Source organism: Alternaria atra, assembly GCF_907166805.1.
Source record: "Alternaria atra isolate CS162 genome assembly, contig: 21, whole genome shotgun sequence".
NCBI lineage: Eukaryota > Fungi > Ascomycota > Dothideomycetes > Pleosporales > Pleosporaceae > Alternaria > Alternaria atra.
This window is the reverse complement of record NW_025091319.1, coordinates 5,101,711-5,122,010: the sequence shown is the minus strand read 5'-3', so window position 1 is coordinate 5,122,010 and position 20,300 is coordinate 5,101,711. Positions and strand designations below refer to the sequence as shown.

General features: G+C 52.1%; 7 protein-coding genes across 7 annotated transcripts; 4 read left to right on the top strand and 3 right to left on the bottom strand.

Moving 5' to 3' along the window:
• Window positions 1-661: 661 nt before the first annotated feature.
• Window positions 662-1,600, bottom strand: ALTATR162_LOCUS2163 (uncharacterized protein; the record flags this gene model as incomplete). The annotated part of the gene is made up of 2 exons (XM_043309765.1): window positions 662-1,095; window positions 1,153-1,600. 2 exons carry the CDS (start codon window positions 1,598-1,600, stop codon window positions 662-664), a joined length of 882 nt encoding a protein of 293 aa, XP_043165700.1.
• Window positions 1,601-2,866: 1,266 nt separating this feature from the next.
• Window positions 2,867-7,033, top strand: ALTATR162_LOCUS2162 (uncharacterized protein; the record flags this gene model as incomplete). Its single annotated transcript, XM_043309764.1, has 10 exons — window positions 2,867-3,195; window positions 3,249-3,366; window positions 3,429-4,465; window positions 5,813-5,882; window positions 5,935-5,970; window positions 6,030-6,162; window positions 6,216-6,314; window positions 6,368-6,424; window positions 6,472-6,916; window positions 6,967-7,033. 10 exons carry the CDS (start codon window positions 2,867-2,869, stop codon window positions 7,031-7,033), a joined length of 2,391 nt encoding a protein of 796 aa, XP_043165699.1.
• A 725-nt stretch (window positions 7,034-7,758) lies between these two features.
• On the top strand, window positions 7,759-10,285 carry ALTATR162_LOCUS2161 (uncharacterized protein; the record flags this gene model as incomplete). The annotated part of the gene is made up of 3 exons (XM_043309763.1): window positions 7,759-7,836; window positions 7,901-9,989; window positions 10,065-10,285. The coding sequence occupies 3 exons, from the start codon at window positions 7,759-7,761 to the stop codon at window positions 10,283-10,285; spliced, it is 2,388 nt and encodes a 795-aa protein (XP_043165698.1).
• Window positions 10,286-10,546: 261 nt separating this feature from the next.
• On the top strand, window positions 10,547-11,475 carry ALTATR162_LOCUS2160 (uncharacterized protein; the record flags this gene model as incomplete). The annotated part of the gene is made up of 6 exons (XM_043309762.1): window positions 10,547-10,619; window positions 10,700-10,765; window positions 10,819-10,881; window positions 10,931-10,974; window positions 11,017-11,253; window positions 11,308-11,475. The coding sequence occupies 6 exons, from the start codon at window positions 10,547-10,549 to the stop codon at window positions 11,473-11,475; spliced, it is 651 nt and encodes a 216-aa protein (XP_043165697.1).
• Window positions 11,476-11,917: 442 nt separating this feature from the next.
• Window positions 11,918-14,157, bottom strand: ALTATR162_LOCUS2159 (uncharacterized protein; the record flags this gene model as incomplete). Its single annotated transcript, XM_043309761.1, has 3 exons — window positions 11,918-12,136; window positions 12,196-13,791; window positions 13,954-14,157. The coding sequence occupies 3 exons, from the start codon at window positions 14,155-14,157 to the stop codon at window positions 11,918-11,920; spliced, it is 2,019 nt and encodes a 672-aa protein (XP_043165696.1).
• A 1,213-nt stretch (window positions 14,158-15,370) lies between these two features.
• Window positions 15,371-18,775, top strand: ALTATR162_LOCUS2158 (uncharacterized protein; the record flags this gene model as incomplete). Its single annotated transcript, XM_043309760.1, has 1 exon — window positions 15,371-18,775. The coding sequence occupies one exon, from the start codon at window positions 15,371-15,373 to the stop codon at window positions 18,773-18,775; it is 3,405 nt and encodes a 1,134-aa protein (XP_043165695.1).
• Window positions 18,776-19,354: 579 nt separating this feature from the next.
• On the bottom strand, window positions 19,355-20,083 carry ALTATR162_LOCUS2157 (uncharacterized protein; the record flags this gene model as incomplete). Its single annotated transcript, XM_043309759.1, has 1 exon — window positions 19,355-20,083. The coding sequence occupies one exon, from the start codon at window positions 20,081-20,083 to the stop codon at window positions 19,355-19,357; it is 729 nt and encodes a 242-aa protein (XP_043165694.1).
• Window positions 20,084-20,300: the final 217 nt, after the last annotated feature.

Sequence of the window (20,300 nt, the reverse complement as noted above, 5' to 3'; positions counted from 1 at the left end):
GCATGTGAATGTTTGTCGGCAGTTTCCTTTTGCCCGAGTCTTGTAGCTGACAGCAGAAACTCTGCTGTGGAAGGGGGACGCGCAAGTCTTCAACTCTGTTTCGTGCCCCTCATCAGCACGAAAGCCTAATCAACAAGATCAAAAGCATCAACCCGTCAAGCCCGAAATCCTACACATACAAAAACCGCCAAGTGCGAGAGCATGACAAATGTTTGACCACAAGACAGCATGTTACCCAATATTGTTGATTAATACTGATTGGCTACTAAGACGTGCAGGTTTTAGCCGCAGAATCGAGCGGCAGTAGCAGCAACGCGCCACCTGGTTCCAGTCCTCGGGTCGGCGAGATCTGAGCTTTTTCTCGGTTATCTGTGCCTACAGAGAACCCCCACCCCACCATTCCATGACTTCATCCGAGTCAAGTGGCTTGTTTTACCCCTCCATTGGGTTGGCGCGGCTCTGAAGGATCCTGCCTTCGTGTGTGGGTGTGTGGGTGGGTGTGTGTATGTATGTGTGTGTGCGTATGTGTGTGCGTGTCGGTTCGTGTGCTTCGGTTTCATATGCGTCGTGACCATATCCCAAGCTACCTAATACTGAATCGAAGTTTTTGTTGCTGTCAGTCGTTTGCTTTTATTATCGGCGTCGTCGCCGACCATGTCTGTCACCACTTTGTCGGCCAAATAGTCGCAGGATCGAACTCGCGCCTAAAAATCTCCACATCGGACGCGCACCCTTTGCTCGGCGACCCAACCATACTACTGTCGATAGCGAATACGACATCCTGGAATGCGCCATGGAACTCCTCCTCTTCGAAGAGTAGTTTTCTCCACATTCGCGCTACCTCCTGTGCCGGGTTGCGGAATATGGGCCCTAAGCCGAAAGCGCCCAGCACCAAGTTCCTGTGCCCGCAGTAGGATGCGATTCGCAGTACTGCCCGCATTTTCTCCTTCATGAGCTCTTTTTCTTGTGCGAACGAGTATTTGCATCCGCTCTCGTCGAGTTTGGGACGCCGCACGGGTGCAACCGATATTACAGGTAAAGATGCGATATCTGTAAAGGTTGCATAGTCTTGATCTGGGCCTGCTCGGAAAACGACTGCAGCCCGTTAGTGACTTGTGGCTCAAGATGAGCGTTGTTGGTATATCAACATACAGACTTCGGGGGAGTAGATGCCGCCCGTCTGTGGTATTGGGTAGTAGTTTTCTTCTCGGCCCAATTGCGCGTTCCACGGCATTGTGAGGGCATGTACGAGATTGCTTCTCCGTGCGAAGCATTCTTCTGGTGCCATGAGCCCAGATTCCCAGTCGCCTCCAGCGCGCTTCTCGTTCGCTACGTTGATTACCGGAATTCGCTTGCAGTCTGGATCTGCGTTGACGGCACTTTGATACCAGCCCAAAGCGTAATTCACCGGGTCACCTTCCATAACTGCCACTCTTGTTCGTTGTGATGACCGTTTGTCCACGTTGATTCTTATTTGTGCTGAATCGGGATATAGGTACGAGGTTTTGGAGTCTCGGATGTAGTGCTTCCAGATATGTGGCATCCATATCCGCTTTGCTTCGGCTGCTATTTCTGATGGTTTGGGTCTTGACGGCGGCATAGTAGTAGAGTACTGTGAGGAGATTTGTTGTTGAATTTCTGTATGATTGTACTTGCAGTGAAGGTATGTACGATAGCAGCGTGAAACGGCTTCAGAGCAGTGAGAGGCGGGGAGAAACGACGACGAGTCCGTGACCCTACCGGCAAAAAGGTAGTATATCACTTGAGCAACTACTGAAGAGCGTGTGATAACGCAGCTAAATAATGGCTCTAGATCCAGCAGAAGACTAAGCTGGCGCAATTCCGCTGCGCCAGTTACCAAAGCGGTAGCCGTCTGCGGGAATCAAGCCCTCCCCTGCTAGGTGCAGTCATCGCGGGTGGTGTCTACACCAGCCGTAGCGCAGACCTGCAGGAAGATGGGGGCATGAATCGTGTCCTCAAAGCAATTTAGGGTAGGCACAGTGATCGATGCCCAGTAGCAGCCGCGCCCTGTGATTGCAAAATGCATCCTGGTCCTGGGGGCGATGCTGTGTGCCCACATAGCTGCCAGGTACCTTGAAGCCACTAAGTGCCGTGTCGGGTTTCTGGGACATGTTGGAGCAGGGATGTGTGACTGGATCGATCGTCCAGGCCTTGAAGCGATCTGCATGGAGTTAAAAGCGGCTTAGAAAGATCTGGCGGCGTTGAGCAAGCCGATGATGACAGCTACTAACCAAGATCCTGCACGATATAGCGGCGCAGTGATAGCGTCGGCACTAAGATCCCGGATGCAGGGTAAACGTACTTTGCTGGAATGCATGGCGTTCTACAAGGCGTCTTCTTCACCGCCAGCGGACGTCACACGAAAACGTCCGAGTAACGAACAAATCCGCCACTTCGATGACGGGTGCTTGCTTCCACCATCTCGGCGCACGATGAGAGTTGTACAAGCGGCCGTCTCGCTCGGTGGGGCGTGTCTTGGTGTGCTTACTGGGGGTGGAGGGGAAGAGGAAACTGGTCCGTCCAATGATGGTGAAGAATCTCACCAAGAATCTCACCAGGACATCAGGCTTCAAGGTCCATCGGCGCTATGCTCATGGGTCGCAAATCTTGTGCACTTCCATGGTCGGTCCTTGGAGCACATAATGTATCAGCCACGGCTGAAGTGTTACAGTCACGATTAACGAGCCACAAGAACGGCACGGGCGAGACCGCCAGATCCTAGCGTGTGGTCCAAGCGTCTGTACTTTTTTTCCAAGGTTTCATGGACAACATACCGATTGAGGCAGCTGTTTCTACGCTACACCGCACATTCCCTACTGGCTGATCGAAATTTGCCAACGCGTAAATGAGTTGGCTCCTGCCCGTTCGGAGGAGTGTTGTCCGCCCCCAGCACTTATTTCGAAACCGGGGAACCGCTCTGCCTTGCGCACATGCGCTATCACTATGTCGTCCTCGCTACAGTTCGGTCTTCTGCCCAAGCAATATTGCTGAGCTGCTGAGGCCGTCTCCACAATCAAACTCCCTTCAACGGGCACCACAGGATAATGAGGCGCTGACAATAAACGGCTATGTGCGGACAGTACGCAAGCAAAAGCGTATTGCATTCGCTGCTATAGGAGATGGCTCGACCTTGCAAACAGTGCAGGTAGTCCTACCTCCCCAGTTAGCGGAAGGGTCAGTAGTTCACTTGCGTGTGATCTGCAAGTACTGACATGCTGTGCTATCAGACTCTCTACCGGTGTCGCGGTGACAGTCACGGGAAAGTGGACGCCCTCACCAGGCCAAGGCCAATCCCATGAACTTCAAGTAAACCACGTGCGAATACTGGGAGAGAATGATGCTACAGTAAGTTGGTTTGAGCGAGCCTTGAAGTCGTTCCCGATTTCTGATTTGTGTTCCAATTTCAGGCCTACCCAATCCAAAAGAAATACCAAACGCCTGAATTTCTGCGCACTCTCCCACATCTTCGAAGTCGACTACCAATCAACTCTCTTGTACTGCGCCTGAGGTCTTTGGTCACTGCGCAAGTGACCAGCTACTTTGCAGAACATGACTTCATCCAGTGCCATCCACCTATCATCACATCTTCCGACTGTGAGGGCGCAGGAGAGGTGTTTACTGTGGCCCCTGAGGCACCTTCGTCATCAAGCCAATCCTCTTCGAACCAGATCAAAAAGCACGAAGACATGTTTTTCGGTTCCCCAAAATACCTGACAGTCTCTAGTCAGCTTCACCTAGAAGCTCTGGCTCAGTCAGTGAACAAGGTCTGGACTTTGTCCCCAACATTTCGAGCTGAGAAGAGTGATACGGCCCGTCACCTTAGCGAGTTCTACATGCTGGAAGCAGAACTAGCTTTCGTGGACGATGTCAATGTCGTCATGGACGTTGTGGAAAACATGTTGCGCTCTGTTGCGTTGAAATTACAAGAGTCAGTTGTAGGCCAAGAGCTCCTAGAGGCGCGAGCACGAGACCAGGATCAAGAAAGCACATCCGTGTCGCACGCCGTCCTCGCACAACGGTGGCAAGGGCTGGCAGAGGGGCCATGGCCTCGAGTCACCTATGCAGTTGCGATACAGCACCTCAAAGACGCAGTGGCTCAAGGCAAGGCGGAATTCGAGTACGCACCTGGTCATGAAGGCGGCCTCCAAACTGAGCATGAACGGTTTCTGGCCGAGAGCTTGGGACGCGGTGGACCTGTATTCATCACCGACTATCCACGCAACATCAAGCCTTTCTACATGGCGCCGACAAATGACCCGACAGCTAATGAATCGGCTGCATCAACAGTCGCATGCTTCGACCTGCTTGTACCTGAGATCTGTGAACTTGTAGGGGGCTCTATGCGCGAACATCGACTAGCAGAGCTTCTAAAATCCATGGACGAACATGGCCTTCAACAAGCGTCGGATAACTCTACCGACGCATCAGACGGCTCCCTGCAGTGGTACGTGGACCTCCGACGATACGGCAGTGTGCCGCATGGAGGCTTTGGTCTTGGATTCGATCGACTCCTGTGTTACCTCGCTGGTGTCTCTAATATCAGGGACGTAGTCAGCTTCCCCCGGTGGCACAAGCGGTGCGACTGTTGATGCGCGAACAAAATATAAGGAGTTCCGGTGTCCCGGATCACGGCATCGCCAGCTGTTCGCGGACGTGTCCCCTCGTAACGTGCCATGGCAGACAGGCTGGATATCATTGCTGGTTGCAGGATATGGGAACCGCGCGTTCATTGTACTTGTACGATCCGCAATCGGCTGTACGATAGCCGTTGACGATATTCGCATATGGATATAGTAGCCTCCTATCAACGAACCGAAATCTATATGTGGGAGTTACCCGCAGATGTCTATACTAATACATGTAGGCTTGCTCTATTATCCATCCAACACACGTGCGTTGAGCGCCGACTAGAAATATAAGCTTGCCATTTGTTCATTTCCTAGACATTGTGCTAAGAGCACCTAGCGAGCGAAAGTTCGGCACCGAGCTTCAGCTGGCATCCACTATCCAAACTATCCCAAGATCGGACATTAATCAGCATGCCATTCTGGATGCGCTAACTCAAACCCGGCGCCTTTGCGGGGTATCATGAATAGATTCAGGCTTTGCGTACAGCTTGTAGACGACGGGACGCAGACGTGTGGCGGACGTTATGTGCGGGCGGAGATGATCTGATAAGATATGGCTGAATCCAACCACATTTCCCCTCCCGCATCCGAGGCACCTTGGCCAAATCTAGCTATCGCATTGATGATGTACTTGATCTCCGCGGGCACCTGTCAACCAGCGTTATGCATTTGAGGGCTTGTTGCAAGTGGCCAGTCGTGGACCAGACGGCAAAGGGCATCACGAAGCAGAATTTATTCGTAGATGAGCTGGCATGCGCATGTATGAGTTTGCCATCGAAGCTCCGGCATCGCTGTGTTGATGGCATGGGTACGTAGAGAATACATACTAGAGAGAGTACCTAGTCGCCGGATTTTAGGTCTGACGTCTCGGCGTTCGGCTGAAGTCATCTCGCGCTTCCGTTAGTTGCAAACAAAAGTAACAACTTCAATTTCAACCATTGCCCACTCACCTCACCTGCCCCTCTCGCGACGACACCCGAAGCCTCCATAACTCCCCCAAAACAAATATCACCAAAGTCGCAAATCTGGAATCCGCGGCGCCAGTAACCGGCCGACTTATGGCCCCCAATGATCGGCCATCAGTTCCTATCGAAGAAGAACACGAGTACAGCTCCATTGCACCACCACACATAGGACACACCCGTCGCTGACTTGCGCGCCAGTTATGAGGCGCTCCCGCCAAACTTCTCCCTTACCGCGAATATGCTTGCAGGCGCATTCGCGGGTATCGCCGTACGTTCCTGAAGTCGCCTCCATGTATACTTCTCAACTGACTTGACCATAGGAACACTCGGTGATGTACCCAGTCGATTTACTCAAGGTGCGCATCTTTCTATCAAGGTCTTCATCCACCGCCGACAGTGCGCTGACTTCCCGCAGACCAGGATGCAGATTGTCAACCCGTCGCCGAGCGCCATGTATAGCGGCATCTCGAACGCCATGGTCACTATATCGCGAGCAGAAGGATTTTGGTCATTGTGGAGGGGACTATCAAGTGTGGTAATGGGTGCAGGTAGGCAACGGCGGGCGAGAAGTTGGCGGGCAGCAAGAACTGACAGAGGGCAGGTCCCGCGCATGCTGTCTATTTTGCATCATACGAAGCCACGAAACACGCCCTCGGAGGCAATGAAGGAGAGAGCCACGAGCATCATCCTCTTGCGGCAGGTGCGCAAAACTACACCCACGTACATCCAGGGACAGCCACTAACCATCAATAGCTGCTAGCGGTGCTGCGGCCACCATCTCCAGCGATGCGCTGATGAATCCTTTTGACGGTAAGATGCGCATTACGACCTCGCTCCGCGCCTACTGAACCTCGCAGTCATAAAACAACGCATGCAAATGCACGGTTCCGTCTACAAATCTGTCCCTCAATGCGCCCGAGAGGTTCTCCGCACCGAGGGAGTGGGCGCGTTCTACGTCTCATACCCCACTACACTGTGTATGACAGTACCTTTCACCGCACTACAATTCATGGCCTACGAATCGATGTCAAAGGTCATGAACCCGACCGGCCGATACGACCCCTACACGCATTGCTTCGCCGGAGGTATCGCTGGTGGATTCGCAGCAGGGCTTACCACTCCGCTCGATGTCATCAAGACGCTATTACAAACACGCGGAAATGCTAGAGACGCAGAGTTGAAGAATGTTTCAGGCCTTTTCCAGGCGGCGAAGATAATCCATCAAAGGGAAGGATACAAAGGATATTTCCGTGGTCTGAAGCCTCGAATTATCACCACCATGCCAAGCACTGCGATTTGCTGGTGAGTCTTCACCTGCATAGACCGACTTGTAATTATCTGACAGCATACAGGTCTGCATACGAGATGGCGAAGGCTTTCTTCATTCGGAGGAGCACCAACTCTTCCACGGCCATATAGAGAGACGACGATTCGACTGATCCTTTTTTGAACCACTACGAGAGCCCTCTAATACCACGATATGCGCATTACCAACGGAACGATATACACGCAGTGCCGCGGAGAGTAGCGACCATGGCAGTACTGGGCATTCAAGGCTAGGTCTAGCATTTTGTGTGGCGGGGGCAGAGGAAAATGTTGTGTCGCGACGCTTCTTCATTGCCATTGTATAGTCATAGAGGCTTTTCTGGAAGCTCATCTGGCGGCGTACTGGATAATTGGTTATGCGAGCACATCATGGCATGCGCGTACTTGTATCATAGAGCAAATTCAGTATCGGCGTCGCTCAAGACCCATCAGCATTTTCGCCATTCAGTCCAATCCAGGTGCGTAATCGATAACAGCCACCCGAATAGCGGCCCCACTTGCACATGCATCTTCCTCGTGCGTGGCAGTGGACATGCGAATGTTGAGTTGATAATATTACCCTGTGATCTGAGGTGTTAGCGTAAGAGTGTACCTAGCCGCGTGGATAATGTTTGAAGAGAGTGTCTTCCATGGTCGCCGCTGCTCAGCCTTCGAGGTTGCGAAACACCTGGGCAGCTACCTACGTCACACACCCGCGCGAACTAAGGCCGGCGCATGCAGCAGACGAATCTACAAACACGAGCCCAAGACTTTGATGCGAGATTCTTATTCCCGTCTTTACAGCGCGAATTAGGCGCACGATATACATGTTTTCTGCTATGCGCGCCAACACGACGCAGAAGGCCTACGACGAGGCTTTCCTTGCCTGCTCGACTGCAGTATACTTTGAGGGCCAGGTCAGTGCCCAACCACCCAGCAAGTGTCGCACATGCTCGACAATACTGACAGAACGGCGCGTAGAACAACGAGAAAGAGGCGTTACGATCGTGGAAAACCGCTCTTGACCACATCTATTACCATAATGCTCGTCGCAACCCCTCCACGTACCGTCCCGCGTCCGAAACAGAGAGGGCACTGATCGAATCGCTGCGTCAGTTGGAGCTGCAATGCAAAGAGCGTGTGGATCTGCTGGAAGCCCTAAAGAAAAGTAGACAGGAGTCGAAAGAGAGCCTTGCCTCGCAGTCGTCAGATAACGATGCCCCAACACCACCTCCACACGGCGTGCCCCTTTCGCAGAACGATACAAGCGCATCTTCTTCATGGCTCGGAGGCGGATCTATACCACCCATAGAATATACAGATCTTTCGCGACCGCCGCCATTGCCATACCGTCCTGCCATGGCGCCGCGAAAGAGCTCTGGTACTGGGTCTATACGAGACAACAGCTTGACGCAGACTCGGAGCACATCAACCCTATCTCCAGCGATGGCGGGAGAGAAAAAGACGCGAACACCATCCCCAGAGAAGAGTGGCAGAATGCTACGGACATTGAGACCTGGAAGGGAGAGCAAACCGTCTTCGGCGAAGTTGCCCAACTCGTTGAGAAGTCGCCCGGATGCTTCAAGGGCGGCGACCCAAGCGTGGAACGTCAAAACTACAGCGACCTCCAGTCGACCAGCGTTGGGGACTCCAAATCCATCGATCAATTCGCTTACACCCTCAGCTCGCTCGTCCATTGAAAAGCCGGCTGTTGAAAGGTTGGGTGCGTATTGTTCCAAACCAGAAGTACAGCAATTGCCCACACAAGCGCCGTTTTATTTCAGGGCGGGCGAAGGTTCAGCATCAACTGCGTATGCGGTACCACCATCCGGCGGCGAAACCGATCCGGAGCCTGTCAAATCTCCCGCACCCGAGCGAACAGCGCCAACAATACCTCGCAAATCAGTCGGTTTAACTCAAGTGCTCAATGCGCAAGGGGCCAGCACGGCTCTACCCTCATATCGGAAGGAATATCCAAAGCCCACACTAGACCCTCGGGCCCTCGCTGCTTCTGCAGCAGCGCATTCGTATGGTGACACTGGTGGTGAACGAGGTGGAGTCATTTGGGATCCTACAACACGGAGGCTAGTACCGAAACCCACAAGTGGTAATACTAAAGCGCGAAACAGTTCGGAGCAAGAAGACTTGCCTGAGTCTATACCGCTAGAAGAGGATGGAGAGTTGGTCAAGCAAAGGCCATCGCCAGTGCGGAAGGGTAGGGCTAGAGGAAACTCGATGCGTGCAGAACTACCAGATACCCCAAGTACGGATAGTACTGAAGCAGAACAAGAACCGGAAGAGACGGATGAATGGAAGCGCCGGACGGATGAGATCATGAAGAATCTACCACGAGGTGTGGATAAGCAAGCAGCACAGCAAATTTTGAATGAGATTGTGATACAGGGAGATGAGGTACATTGGGACGACGTATCTGGACTCGAAGTCGCGAAATCAGCATTGAAAGAGACGGTGGTTTACCCGTTCTTGAGACCTGACTTGTTCATGGGTCTGCGAGAACCTGCACGCGGTATGCTGTTATTTGGACCTCCAGGTACCGGAAAGACGATGTTGGCGAGGGCCGTGGCTACGGAGTCGAAGTCCACCTTTTTCGCGATTTCTGCAAGCAGTCTGACGTCGAAGTTTCTGGGCGAGTCCGAAAAGCTTGTTCGTGCGCTGTTCCAGCTCGCGAAGATGCTTGCACCATCAATTATCTTTGTCGACGAGATCGATTCGCTCCTTTCGTCACGCTCAGGATCTGGTGAACACGAAGCGTCGAGACGCATCAAAACCGAGTTTCTTATTCAGTGGTCTGACCTGCAAAAGGCAGCTGCTGGAAGCGCAGTCACTGACAAAGACAAAGAGAGAGGCGATGCCACTAGGGTACTGGTACTTGCAGCAACGAACCTTCCGTGGGCGATTGACGAAGCAGCGAGACGACGATTTGTAAGAAGGCAGTATATCCCATTACCGGAAGATTGGGTCCGGAAGCAGCAGGTGAAGACGTTGTTGAGCCATCAAAAACATGAGTTGAGCGACCACGATCTGGATTGTCTGGTCAAGCTCACTGAAGGTACGCGCTTACAGCTGATACTTCAAAGCGGCAATCGTAGTAAAAGCCCAAGACGTGGTATTAACCTAGATCTAGGCTTTTCTGGTTCCGATATCACTGCGCTTGCGAAAGACGCCGCCATGGGACCATTACGCTCACTGGGCGAGAAATTGCTTTCCATGACAATGGATCAAATACGGCCGATACAATTTCAAGACTTCATAGCGAGCTTGCAGACTATCAGGCCCTCTGTAAGCAAGCAAGGACTAAAGGAGTTTGAGGATTGGGCTACACAATTTGGTGAACGTGGAGGTTGAAACACTGATTTGGGACTGGCACTGCGCCAGTTGCGACGAATGAAGTATTTACATAATTGCATACAGGCTATCTGTATATTTGAATCGCTACATTCGATTTCTCGTAACTTGTTTATCACACTTTCCTGGGTTGGGCGTGGCTCCTTCCGTCTAAAGTATGCCCTTGACCTAGCGCCATCTCAGAAGGAGCTGGACATCTCACGCGTGGCAATTCCTTCTACTTTTGTTGCATCTATCGTACCATCACATTCGTAGCAGAAAATGGCGCCACGCAAGAAGACGGAGGAGAAGGCGACAGCCAACGAAGCATCGAATATGGTGTTAGAGTATCTGCGTAAGTCACTCACCTCACCATACATCTGAAAGCTCAACCGAACGGACTATAACTTGGCTTCAACGGCTAACTGGCTACAGGCAAGCAAAACCGCCCATACTCAGCTATCGACGTCTCAGCAAATCTGCACAACAAAGTCACGAAAGGTATGTTGTTGACATGATACTATCTCATAGGGCAGGAACTGATCACGATGCAGCTTCCGCAGCAAAGATCCTGAGGGATCTCCATGAGCAGAGAGCGATTGAGGGACGAGCCGCTGGTGAGTACCACTCATCCTACTTTTAGCTCGACCCAGTTGACATCTCCAGGCAAACAAATCGTCTACCACGCCCTGCAGGCAAGTTCCATCCTTGTCTCTTTTGTACCGTCGGCCTAAGTCTGATCCAATCTCCAGAACGCAGTTGAAGCATGTACGACTGAACAACTCGCCGCCCTCGATGAAAGCATCCTCGATCTTCGCACACAAACCAGCACCCTCGTCAATACAGCAAAGAACCTTCGCAGCTCACTGTCCCACCTAAACTCCACGCTCAGCACTGCAGACCTTATCGCCAATGTGCATACGCTCGAGATGGGGAGAGTGGAGATCGAGACTAGACTTGATGGGCTGAGGAAGGGAAAGGCGAAGAAGGTAATTTCACTTTCCGGTGAGCCCGTGCATGTACGCATGTACTGATCCTGCAAGGTCACAGCAACCGAGCGAGAAGCGATCGAGAAGGAGTGGAAGAGGAGTGCTCGTGTGGCGAAGGCGAGAGAGAAGATCGCGAATGATCTATGGGCAATGATCGAGGACATGTTGCCTGATCAACAAGCAAAGGAGGAGCATCAGAAGAAGTTCGATCTAGATGGATAAGTGTGTGATGTTATGCAAGAGATGGAAGATGCTGAAGGTATCATGTGCTAGCGATGTTGTAAATGTCAGGAGGGAGACGTAATGTAACCAATAAGGGCTTAAGTTTTAGAGAAACTAAATATAAAGATGCACTCAAGAGTGACATCTCTGAGATACGTAACTATTCACATCGTGCTATAGACGTCACTCATGTGACCTTTCCAACGAACGCCGCGCTGGCAAATAACAGTGATACGACCAAGAATTGAACAAGAGATGAGAGCTCGGTAGACAATAGCAAGTAAACGCCTCTACAATGCAGTTCTGATACCAATACATGAAATGCATGCGTGTAGCTGACTAGGCCAGCTGATAAGCCGACAAAGCTACCATGCCAGCGCAAACAACCCAATACAACGATATGCAACACCTGAAGTATCCAGGAGCTTGGAAACTTGATGACTCAAGAGCGCTGATAAGAGAATGAGCTGCGGAGGTCATCTCTAATCTCCTGCGACAAATTGTCATCATCGTCATCATCTATCTGATGAGGATCTCGTGCGCGCGATAATTCTTCGAGGGTCTTGGACAGGGCAGCGCCTTCCGTGCGTCCGCGGTCTACGTTGACGAGCATCATGATGGGGAAGGGGAGGCCAACCAGGATGGCTAGAAACCAAAAGGCCTTTAGTTTGCGTTAATAAGTCGTGTCCATGAAATAAGATTGTTTCGGGGTATAGTTACCGGTCTGATCTCTCCATAAGCATCGGTGATGGCGCCTACAATTGCAGGACCAAAGACACTGCTGCCTTTGTCTGTGATGGCATATAGAGCGTAGAAGGCAGCTTCATAGCCCGGGGGAATGAGCTCGCCGAATAGCGCGCGGCAATAACTGCTTAGTCCACCAAGAACGAAGCCGTAGACTGCGCCTAGAGGATACATTTCCCACTGCTGCTGCAAGCCTAGGTATCCCAGACGTTGTACTGCTGGAATGTAGCCAAGAAGACCGTAGATGGGTATCACCTCGAAGAGTGTGATGCAGAGCAAGATTGTTTGTGTGGGTGACAGACGGAAGAAAGCAGATAAGCGTGACCACAGGAAGGCGCCTAATACGCCGAAGACCGTTGCGATGACGTTTATCAGGGCGAGCATAGCGTATGACATTCCGAGTGTTGTCTTCGCAAAGAGCACTGCTGTGCCAGATACAGTGGCTATACTGTCCGAAAGAAGGAACCACGCTGCAAGGAAGAGTAAAACATCCTTGAGGTGCCGCGCATGCGTTGCTGTACGGCCAAGAGATTTCCACGAGTATGTAAAGTAGGCGAGGGCAGTACCTAAGTTGGAAGTTTGCGCGCCGATATGCAGAGGTGGTCCTGGACGGGGACGCAGCCAGCGGGCGGTGGGTAGTGTGAAGACGAACCACCACGCGCCAATTACGAAAAGGACAAGCCGGAGACCAAAATTGGATGATTGAAATGCTATGACAATGAGGATGCCGAGGGTCTGCACAAGCAAGGCAGCAATGTAACCGATTGCAATACCGTAGGATGAGATTTTAGTTGCGAGTGCAAGCTCTACTGAAGGAGCGGCCTTGCTTTTCGCCCTTGGAATGGTCAAGTCGGCGGCTGAGGGGTTGCTTGGAAGAAGTGCGGTTGTCGCATCGGCGACTTCGTCGAGAAGGCCTTCTCTCTGTCCAAGCTGGTTCGCGTACTGTGCTCCTCGTATAATGTTTTCCTGTGTGGGAGTTTCTCCGCCTCTTTCATCGTCCTCCTCTGTCTCCGCCTCATCATCTCCTTCGTCCGCGTATGAGATGTCGGTGACGGAGTCGGCATACTTGACTGTCGGATGGAAGCGCACCATCAGTGGCAGGAAGCTGTTTAGCAGTACGAAGCTAGCACCAAAGCATGTGTTTGCGACGATTGCCAGTACTGCACCCAGAAGGTATACCTTGGGCACCACGGGCAGGAACAACATGGTCGCTATGCTTCCAACGAATGCGAACCATAAGAGAAATGTTTTCCTGAACCTCCCGTGATCTGCAGCACCGCTCATGCTTATGATTAGCAGGGCCTGTATTAGGACTGATATGCTGAAAGTGTACATAGCGAAGCTCGCAGTGTTGATCTCGACGCCGAGGATATGGACGACGCATTGTCCCTTCTCAGGATTTGGTTTGAACAGGGCCTCTACGGCGTTGGTGGAGAGGGAGAAGCTAGGGTGAACGGTAGGCTTGGTGGCTTTGCATGGCGTGGAAGGGTCGGACAGGAGGACGCCATTTTCGCGCGCAAGTTGCTCAAGTGTTACGGGTATGAAGGATCCAATACCGCAAACAACGAAGACCTGGAGTGGTTAGTGGTGGTGTTGGCGTAGCTCTTGAGCTTGACGCGGCGCGTACAAGGCAGCAACACGAGGGCGAAGAAGCGCACAACTCTGGGACATGGAGGAAGCTTGAAGAAGTCTGAAGCAGATTGGAATGGCTGTAGATAGTATGGAAAGAAGTACCTCGGCAGCCCATCCATACATGTAAAAGCCGCGGAGCTCCTTGTCGCTCGTCAACCGGGTATCTTCGCCCTCGTAGTGGGGGTGCGAGTCGTTGGACTCCATGTCGAGGCTCTGGTCGGAGGAGAGACTCTGCTCATCGTCTGCCTCGTTGGACTGCGATATGGACGGCACCGAGACTTTGGACTGTGAGGATGCATTTCGCATGAAGGTCGGTCGCTGGTAGGGCGGGAGCTCGGGCGCGCGCGGTGCCATCGAATGAAAGCAGCCGTCCGCAAACAGGGTCTACACTAATTGGCGGAGGTGCGTCACCGCAACTGAGACATGTTGAAGGATCAGAGGATAAATGCGCAACAGCTGACAAGGGCCGGGTCAGGTTGGAGGGCAGGTTCTAATGGGCACGGTGAGGTCAGGACCCAGCTGAGGAGAGAGGTGGAGTTGTTGGGGCAGCGGGCGATCCCATGGTCGTGCTGGGGTCATGAGGGTTGAAGTATTGGCGGCATGACTGAACATCTGATAATGCGTCTAGTTGCAGTAGAGGCTATCCGAGAAGGCATTGGACAAGGCGCTTGCGCTCAAGCTCGCATCTACATAGACTACCGGCCGCCGCAGCCGCAGCCGCAAGCTCGCCGAGCCATGGATGGGAATGCGGTGAGTGACTTGATATACTAGTGATTAAATTGACTAGCTGTATTGCATCCGCCCTAGAAACTGTCTGGTGTCCTCGACGGACATGCATAGAGCGAGCTGCACCTACGGGGCCTGCCTGGATTTCGGATGCGCCATCGATGTGTTTGAAGGGAGACGCAGGGCTATACACTAGTACGCCAGGTTGCATGTGTGGAGCAGTCGCCAAGACGCTAAACCCAATGCAATCCCTCCCGTTTCGACGACCTCATTCTTGATCGCGGAAACAACATCATCGACTCAGCTACCCGGCGTCGCGCACCCCATTCACGATCACTCCAGACTGACTTCGATTGCTACACGAGCGCGACTGCCGCCACGACATCTCGCAGCATCCACAGTCCACGATGCGCTAACCGGCAGCGCCCCAACCTCGCTTTCTTTTACCTGCTGCATTCGATCAGCGCCCTTTCACCACCCGCTGCGCCTTGTGCTTGCTACCTGTGCGCATCCATTGTTACGCCAAAACACCAGCTTCATGATCGCACACTACTCCTAACCTGCGCGATTCACCACCGACTCCATCGCCAGCCCTCTAACTCCGGTCTCAAGCCCCCCAGACTCGATTGTCCTGCCGCCCATCTTACGCTCAAGATATTCGCGAAAACACCGCGAGATTTCGTTTTGGCCAAGCATATCAGGAAAACGCTAGACGCGCGTGCAGAACGGGTGCGCAGACAGCGCCCCAGGGCCGCGGGACCGAAGACGACGTAGTATGCCAGGCATTCTCACCATGAACCATACCGGGTCCGACTCAGCGACGGCTTCACGCGATGCAGATGGCAGGAAGCGCAATCACAACGCGGATATGAACAATGGCGCACCCAACGGGACGCGAATCGACACGCCGGCAGGGGGAACTGCTATTTCGAAAGACAACAACATCAACGGCGCATCCATGGCAGTAGCAGCAACGGCTGGTCCCACGCTCGAACAGTACTCGGATCTGCCACCGGAGATCGCCCACATCGGCCCTGAGCAGTACAACTCCCTCTCAACGCTGTTATTGCGGATATCACAGGAATCCTACAATGAGCTCGAGGAAGTACTGAAGAACATGGCCGCCATTCATATGACTCCAGTAACCAATGGCGCTCTTCCTAATGGTCTTGGTGCAGCGAACATGCAAGGAAATGCAGAGGCAAACAGGCGTAAAAAGCTGGTTCTCCTTTCGTTCGCCCAAGAGCAGCGGTCCAAGTTCATCAAGCTGCTAGTCCTTACCGAGTGGGGAAAGAAAGCTTCCTCTGACATTTCTAAGCTCATTGACTTGCTGGCCCACGCGAGTACGCAGGCAGCCCACATGGATGCTGCTGACTTCAAATTGGAGAGAATCAAGGTTCTCTCGAATAATGCAAGGGAGAACAATCCGGACATTGCGACAGCTCTGGAGGTGCTATCAACCGGCAAAGCGTCGTGGATGCCGAGCCTTGATTACATACCGCCTGAGCCCATCTCTGCCGAGCAAGCTCTTAAACTTTTGCGTTATATGAACACTTCCCTCTCGATACGCCTGAATGTGCACGAAAGCCTTCCACGACATCTCCAGAACTGGCGCGTGCATTCTGGGCGCGCAACCTTTATTATTGACAACGAGTTGGAGTTTGACGTCATGTCCTTTGTGGAGGATACCTCAGAACAGTGGTTTCTCATTGATGTCCGGTTACTATTCACCCCAGCGCCCACCATCACCGTCGGTAGCCGCTTCTTCATGCAGCTTAAGCTGCAGGCCGATGTGGTATTAAAGGACAAGGGTCTGACCGGTCTTTTCGATTTCTTGAACAATTTCATTTTGACGCACAAAATTTCTGTACTTCGATCACAGGCTATGGGCCTTGTCCGTGCCGGTTGGGCAGGCTCTCTCAAAGTTGAGCCTGTGCATCGCTTGCTCGTAGTGTCGTACTGGACCAACAAGCCCGGAAAGAAAAACTGGATCGAGATTGGCGTATCGAACAACAAGCCAAAGAGCGGCAAGGTCTCGTGGAGAGGACCACCCATTCCGTCACTGACTACACGCTGGTTTCGCCAAGGCAAGGAGGTGAAAGATGCCAAGTTCCAGTTTGATTGGAAGGATCTGTCCATGGAATACGTTCTCAAGCAAGTCATCGCACGCCACACGAGCGATATTCTGCGTTCTACGAAGGATAGTTTCAAATCTGGGGTGATGGCGATTACACGCCTTTCCGAGACTGAACCTGCGGATTGCACACTTAACGCCACGCTGGGTGCGACATCTACTTCAATGACACTGTCACTAGAGCAAGTCACTGGCAGCTACATCTTGCGACCAGCTAGTGCACTATCAGCGCGGGCAGAGAGCGCTTTCAACCAAGGCAGGGAGCCAGGACAGATCGCTAATGTAATGGCGCAAGTACTTGCCCGGACACTGCTTAGTCTGATCCAGAAGTACGCACAACAACTCGGCTGGCAATCAGTAGCGAAGCAAGCTTTACATCAGCAGGTAGTTTCGGCTGCCGTGAGGTTGGATGTCATTTCATCCATTCTGTACTGCCCTCGCGGTTGGACCCCAAGCTGGGCATTGGCAGCGGTGATCGACTCCTCAGGTGAATCGTGGTGGATTTTTGAAATCGGATCTGGTGGGAGAAGTATCGAATATGCCGAGCAGATCATGATGGACAGACCCGATGGAAGCTCCTTGCCTATCAATCGCAACACCCTGGCAAGTCTCGAAAGAGTTGCCGTGCAACTGCTGTCATTCCGTGTCACAGCTCGTCAACTAGAGAAGGAGAAGAAGAACTATAGTTTGAAGTATGAGCTAGGCCCCTCCGTGGAAGCTTGTCGCATCGCCCGTCGGTGGGTTCTACATGTGCAAACTGCCGATCTTCTTGTGGCTCAAGTAGGCCAAGACGCATGGCTCGAATCAGACATCAAGATTACCTGCGAAGGCATGAAAGTTGGAGGTCAAAATGTCTGGCACATGGCTGCTGGTAGGATGGCCAAGTCTGTTGCTGCGGACATGCACAAGCTCATGGCAGCTTCACCGCAAGATTCTTTCAAGTTCTCAGAGGACGGTAACTTCCGAATCCTCCTTGCCACGGTCTTTGGGCAAGACTTACTTGGAGAGCTGCGAGCACGACTGCGAGGTGTCAATCGTCTTCGTGCTTTTGCAACTACACTTCAAAAGCGTCAAATGCGGCTCGCATCCTCCTCTTTACAACGCGTACAATTCCAATACGGACCATCACCATACTCTGCTACTGTCAATTTTGGTTCCGAAAAAGAACTCACTATCGAGCTTTCACCCAGCAACCCGCACCATCGAATCCTGCCTCTACTCACCGAGATTGCCAACGATCGGATGCCTTCCTTACCGGCCATTAGCCTCAGCGATGCCAATGGTTTGGACCGCTTCTGTACGACACTCGTTGCCACCCGACCTCTCTTCAAAGTGCTTCGCGAAATCGAGCAACGATCGCCAGGCAACTACAGCAACCCCGCAATTCATGTCCACACCATCTTCAAATATCGTCTCACGTATGACAATCCTGTCTGCACCTTCGATGTTCGTCTCCAGCCCAAAGACGATAAGGTGTATTGGTTTGTCGAAGACAACTTGCGCGCAAAGGACCCCAACGTACTACCAACCCCCGAGCGTGCACCAGGTCATAGACGCCTTGACAACCTACAGGCTAAGCTGAAGGAGCTGTTTAGTGGGAAGGGCTCAGGGTGGTTTGGTACCCGCAACGGTATGGTGGCGGAATTGGATGCTATTCCTGACGCCCTCCAGAAGCTTGATGAATGCGTTCTGAGCTGTAAGATGGCGCGTGGCTATGTTGCGCCTCCACCACTCGAGAAATCCGTACAGCAAGGTCATAACCAGGGCTCTGGGTTAGGTCAGCAGGCGCTCGCACAGGTGAATGGGGGCCAGCAGGGGAATCAACAACAGCAGCAGGCTAGGATGCAACAACAGGCGCGCCAACAACAGCAACAGAGGCAGGGTCAATCTGGGAAACCGCACCCGAACCAGCAGCAACATTTGAGAGGCCAACAAGCGAATGGCAGACCACCTCAACAACAAATGCCAAACGGCCGCCAGCAAATGTCGCAACAACAACAAGGCAGAGGCGGTCCAGGAGGTCGTCCAGGGCAGTCCAAAAACGATGTCATCACTATCGATTAGTAATTGAGACGAATCTGGCCGTTTCGATCTCCCTCATTCCATCCGACCATGGAGTTTTTTCTACGTTCATGCATGTACCATGTTTCTTTCACGTTTTCACGTTACTTGCATTGGGTTAGCGGGACTATGATATAATTTGCATTTCTAACGTGCCTTATTGTTTTGCGGTTTGCTCAGGGTTTCCTGCTGTCTTGTACATTCTACCTGATTTGGATGCGTCCTTGATGTACCTGATCCATACTTCTTCTTTTTTCTTTCTTCGTAGTTTGTATGATACTCTTATACCAAATCCTTGGTGGGAAAACCAGGTTATGGGATATACGCACGGAGTCATGTTACCTTATAGAGTGGTACTAGCAGTTGCTCAAATAAATGCTCGAAATCTAGATGTTATAGTCAGTGTATAATGGTACAAACCAGAAATAGCATATTATGTTATCTATTCATTGTCCTTGCGTACCTCGGTCACGTGCTACTACCATCAACTACGATATACAGTCTATGCCGTCCATGCATGCAATAAATCACTTTCTCCATTTGCAATTTCTCTAACAAGAACCCAACTTTTTTTTTCCAATCTTAACCAATGATATGGCCTTCTCTCATGGATGGAACGCGTGGTAGACCAGTTGCTGGCCTCCTATATTGTCTTCGCCATAGCCAAATCGCGCCTGCAATTATCAAAAGTCCTCCCACAGCAGCACCAAGCGAAATGCCTGCTATTACCCCCTTTGTAAGGTTCCGAGAACCTGGACTGCCAGAGGAGGTAACGCCCGTTACCGTGCACTCTGAATTACAAGAACTTGACGTCGCCGTAGCATCGGACGAGATGGAGGCCGTAGGCATAGGCGTAGCACTAGGAGCGCCAAAACTGCTAAGTGTCCATTCCTGGCTCCCCGAATCCCCCTGCGCGAGAAAGGGCTTCAAACTCCCATCCTCGACATCGAGATAACTCCCCGGCCCGGCACGATTGTTGCTGACTTTGACGTTTCCATCGCTTTGCACGTCCAGTCGCCAATACTGTGCGTCTATGTCTTCTGTGTCGCGGAATCGTAAATCTGTCGTCTGGCTTCCCTCGTAATTGTATGTGCTAAGAGAGTAGCCGTCGCCTTTGTCTTCAGTGTGGAGGCGATAGTAGTCGTCTAAGTCGGTCTCTTCGAAGTACCATAGCTGGCTCCGAGTAGTGTCACTCGAGACGGACTCCAGGACGAGGGTATCGTTATCTGGGGTAGATGCGAGTGAGCTTTCTGATCCAAATTGGTCGGTTTTGATGATGTATCTTGTTGATGGATTGATGAGATTTGCCATTGTAAAAAGGAAGGGCGTTTGTGTTGTGTGAGACAAAAGAAATTTGTCGGCTTCTTGATATGGATATGAGGCTATGGCTCTTCTTTGCTTAGATGGGTTACTCCATTTTCCAATAAGCCACCACATCTCGAGCGGGCTATGCCATGTCACGGGTGTACTTCGTAAATAGGGCTGGCGCCTGCCAAGAGCGCCATGCATATGCTTCGTTGCCTTCTTG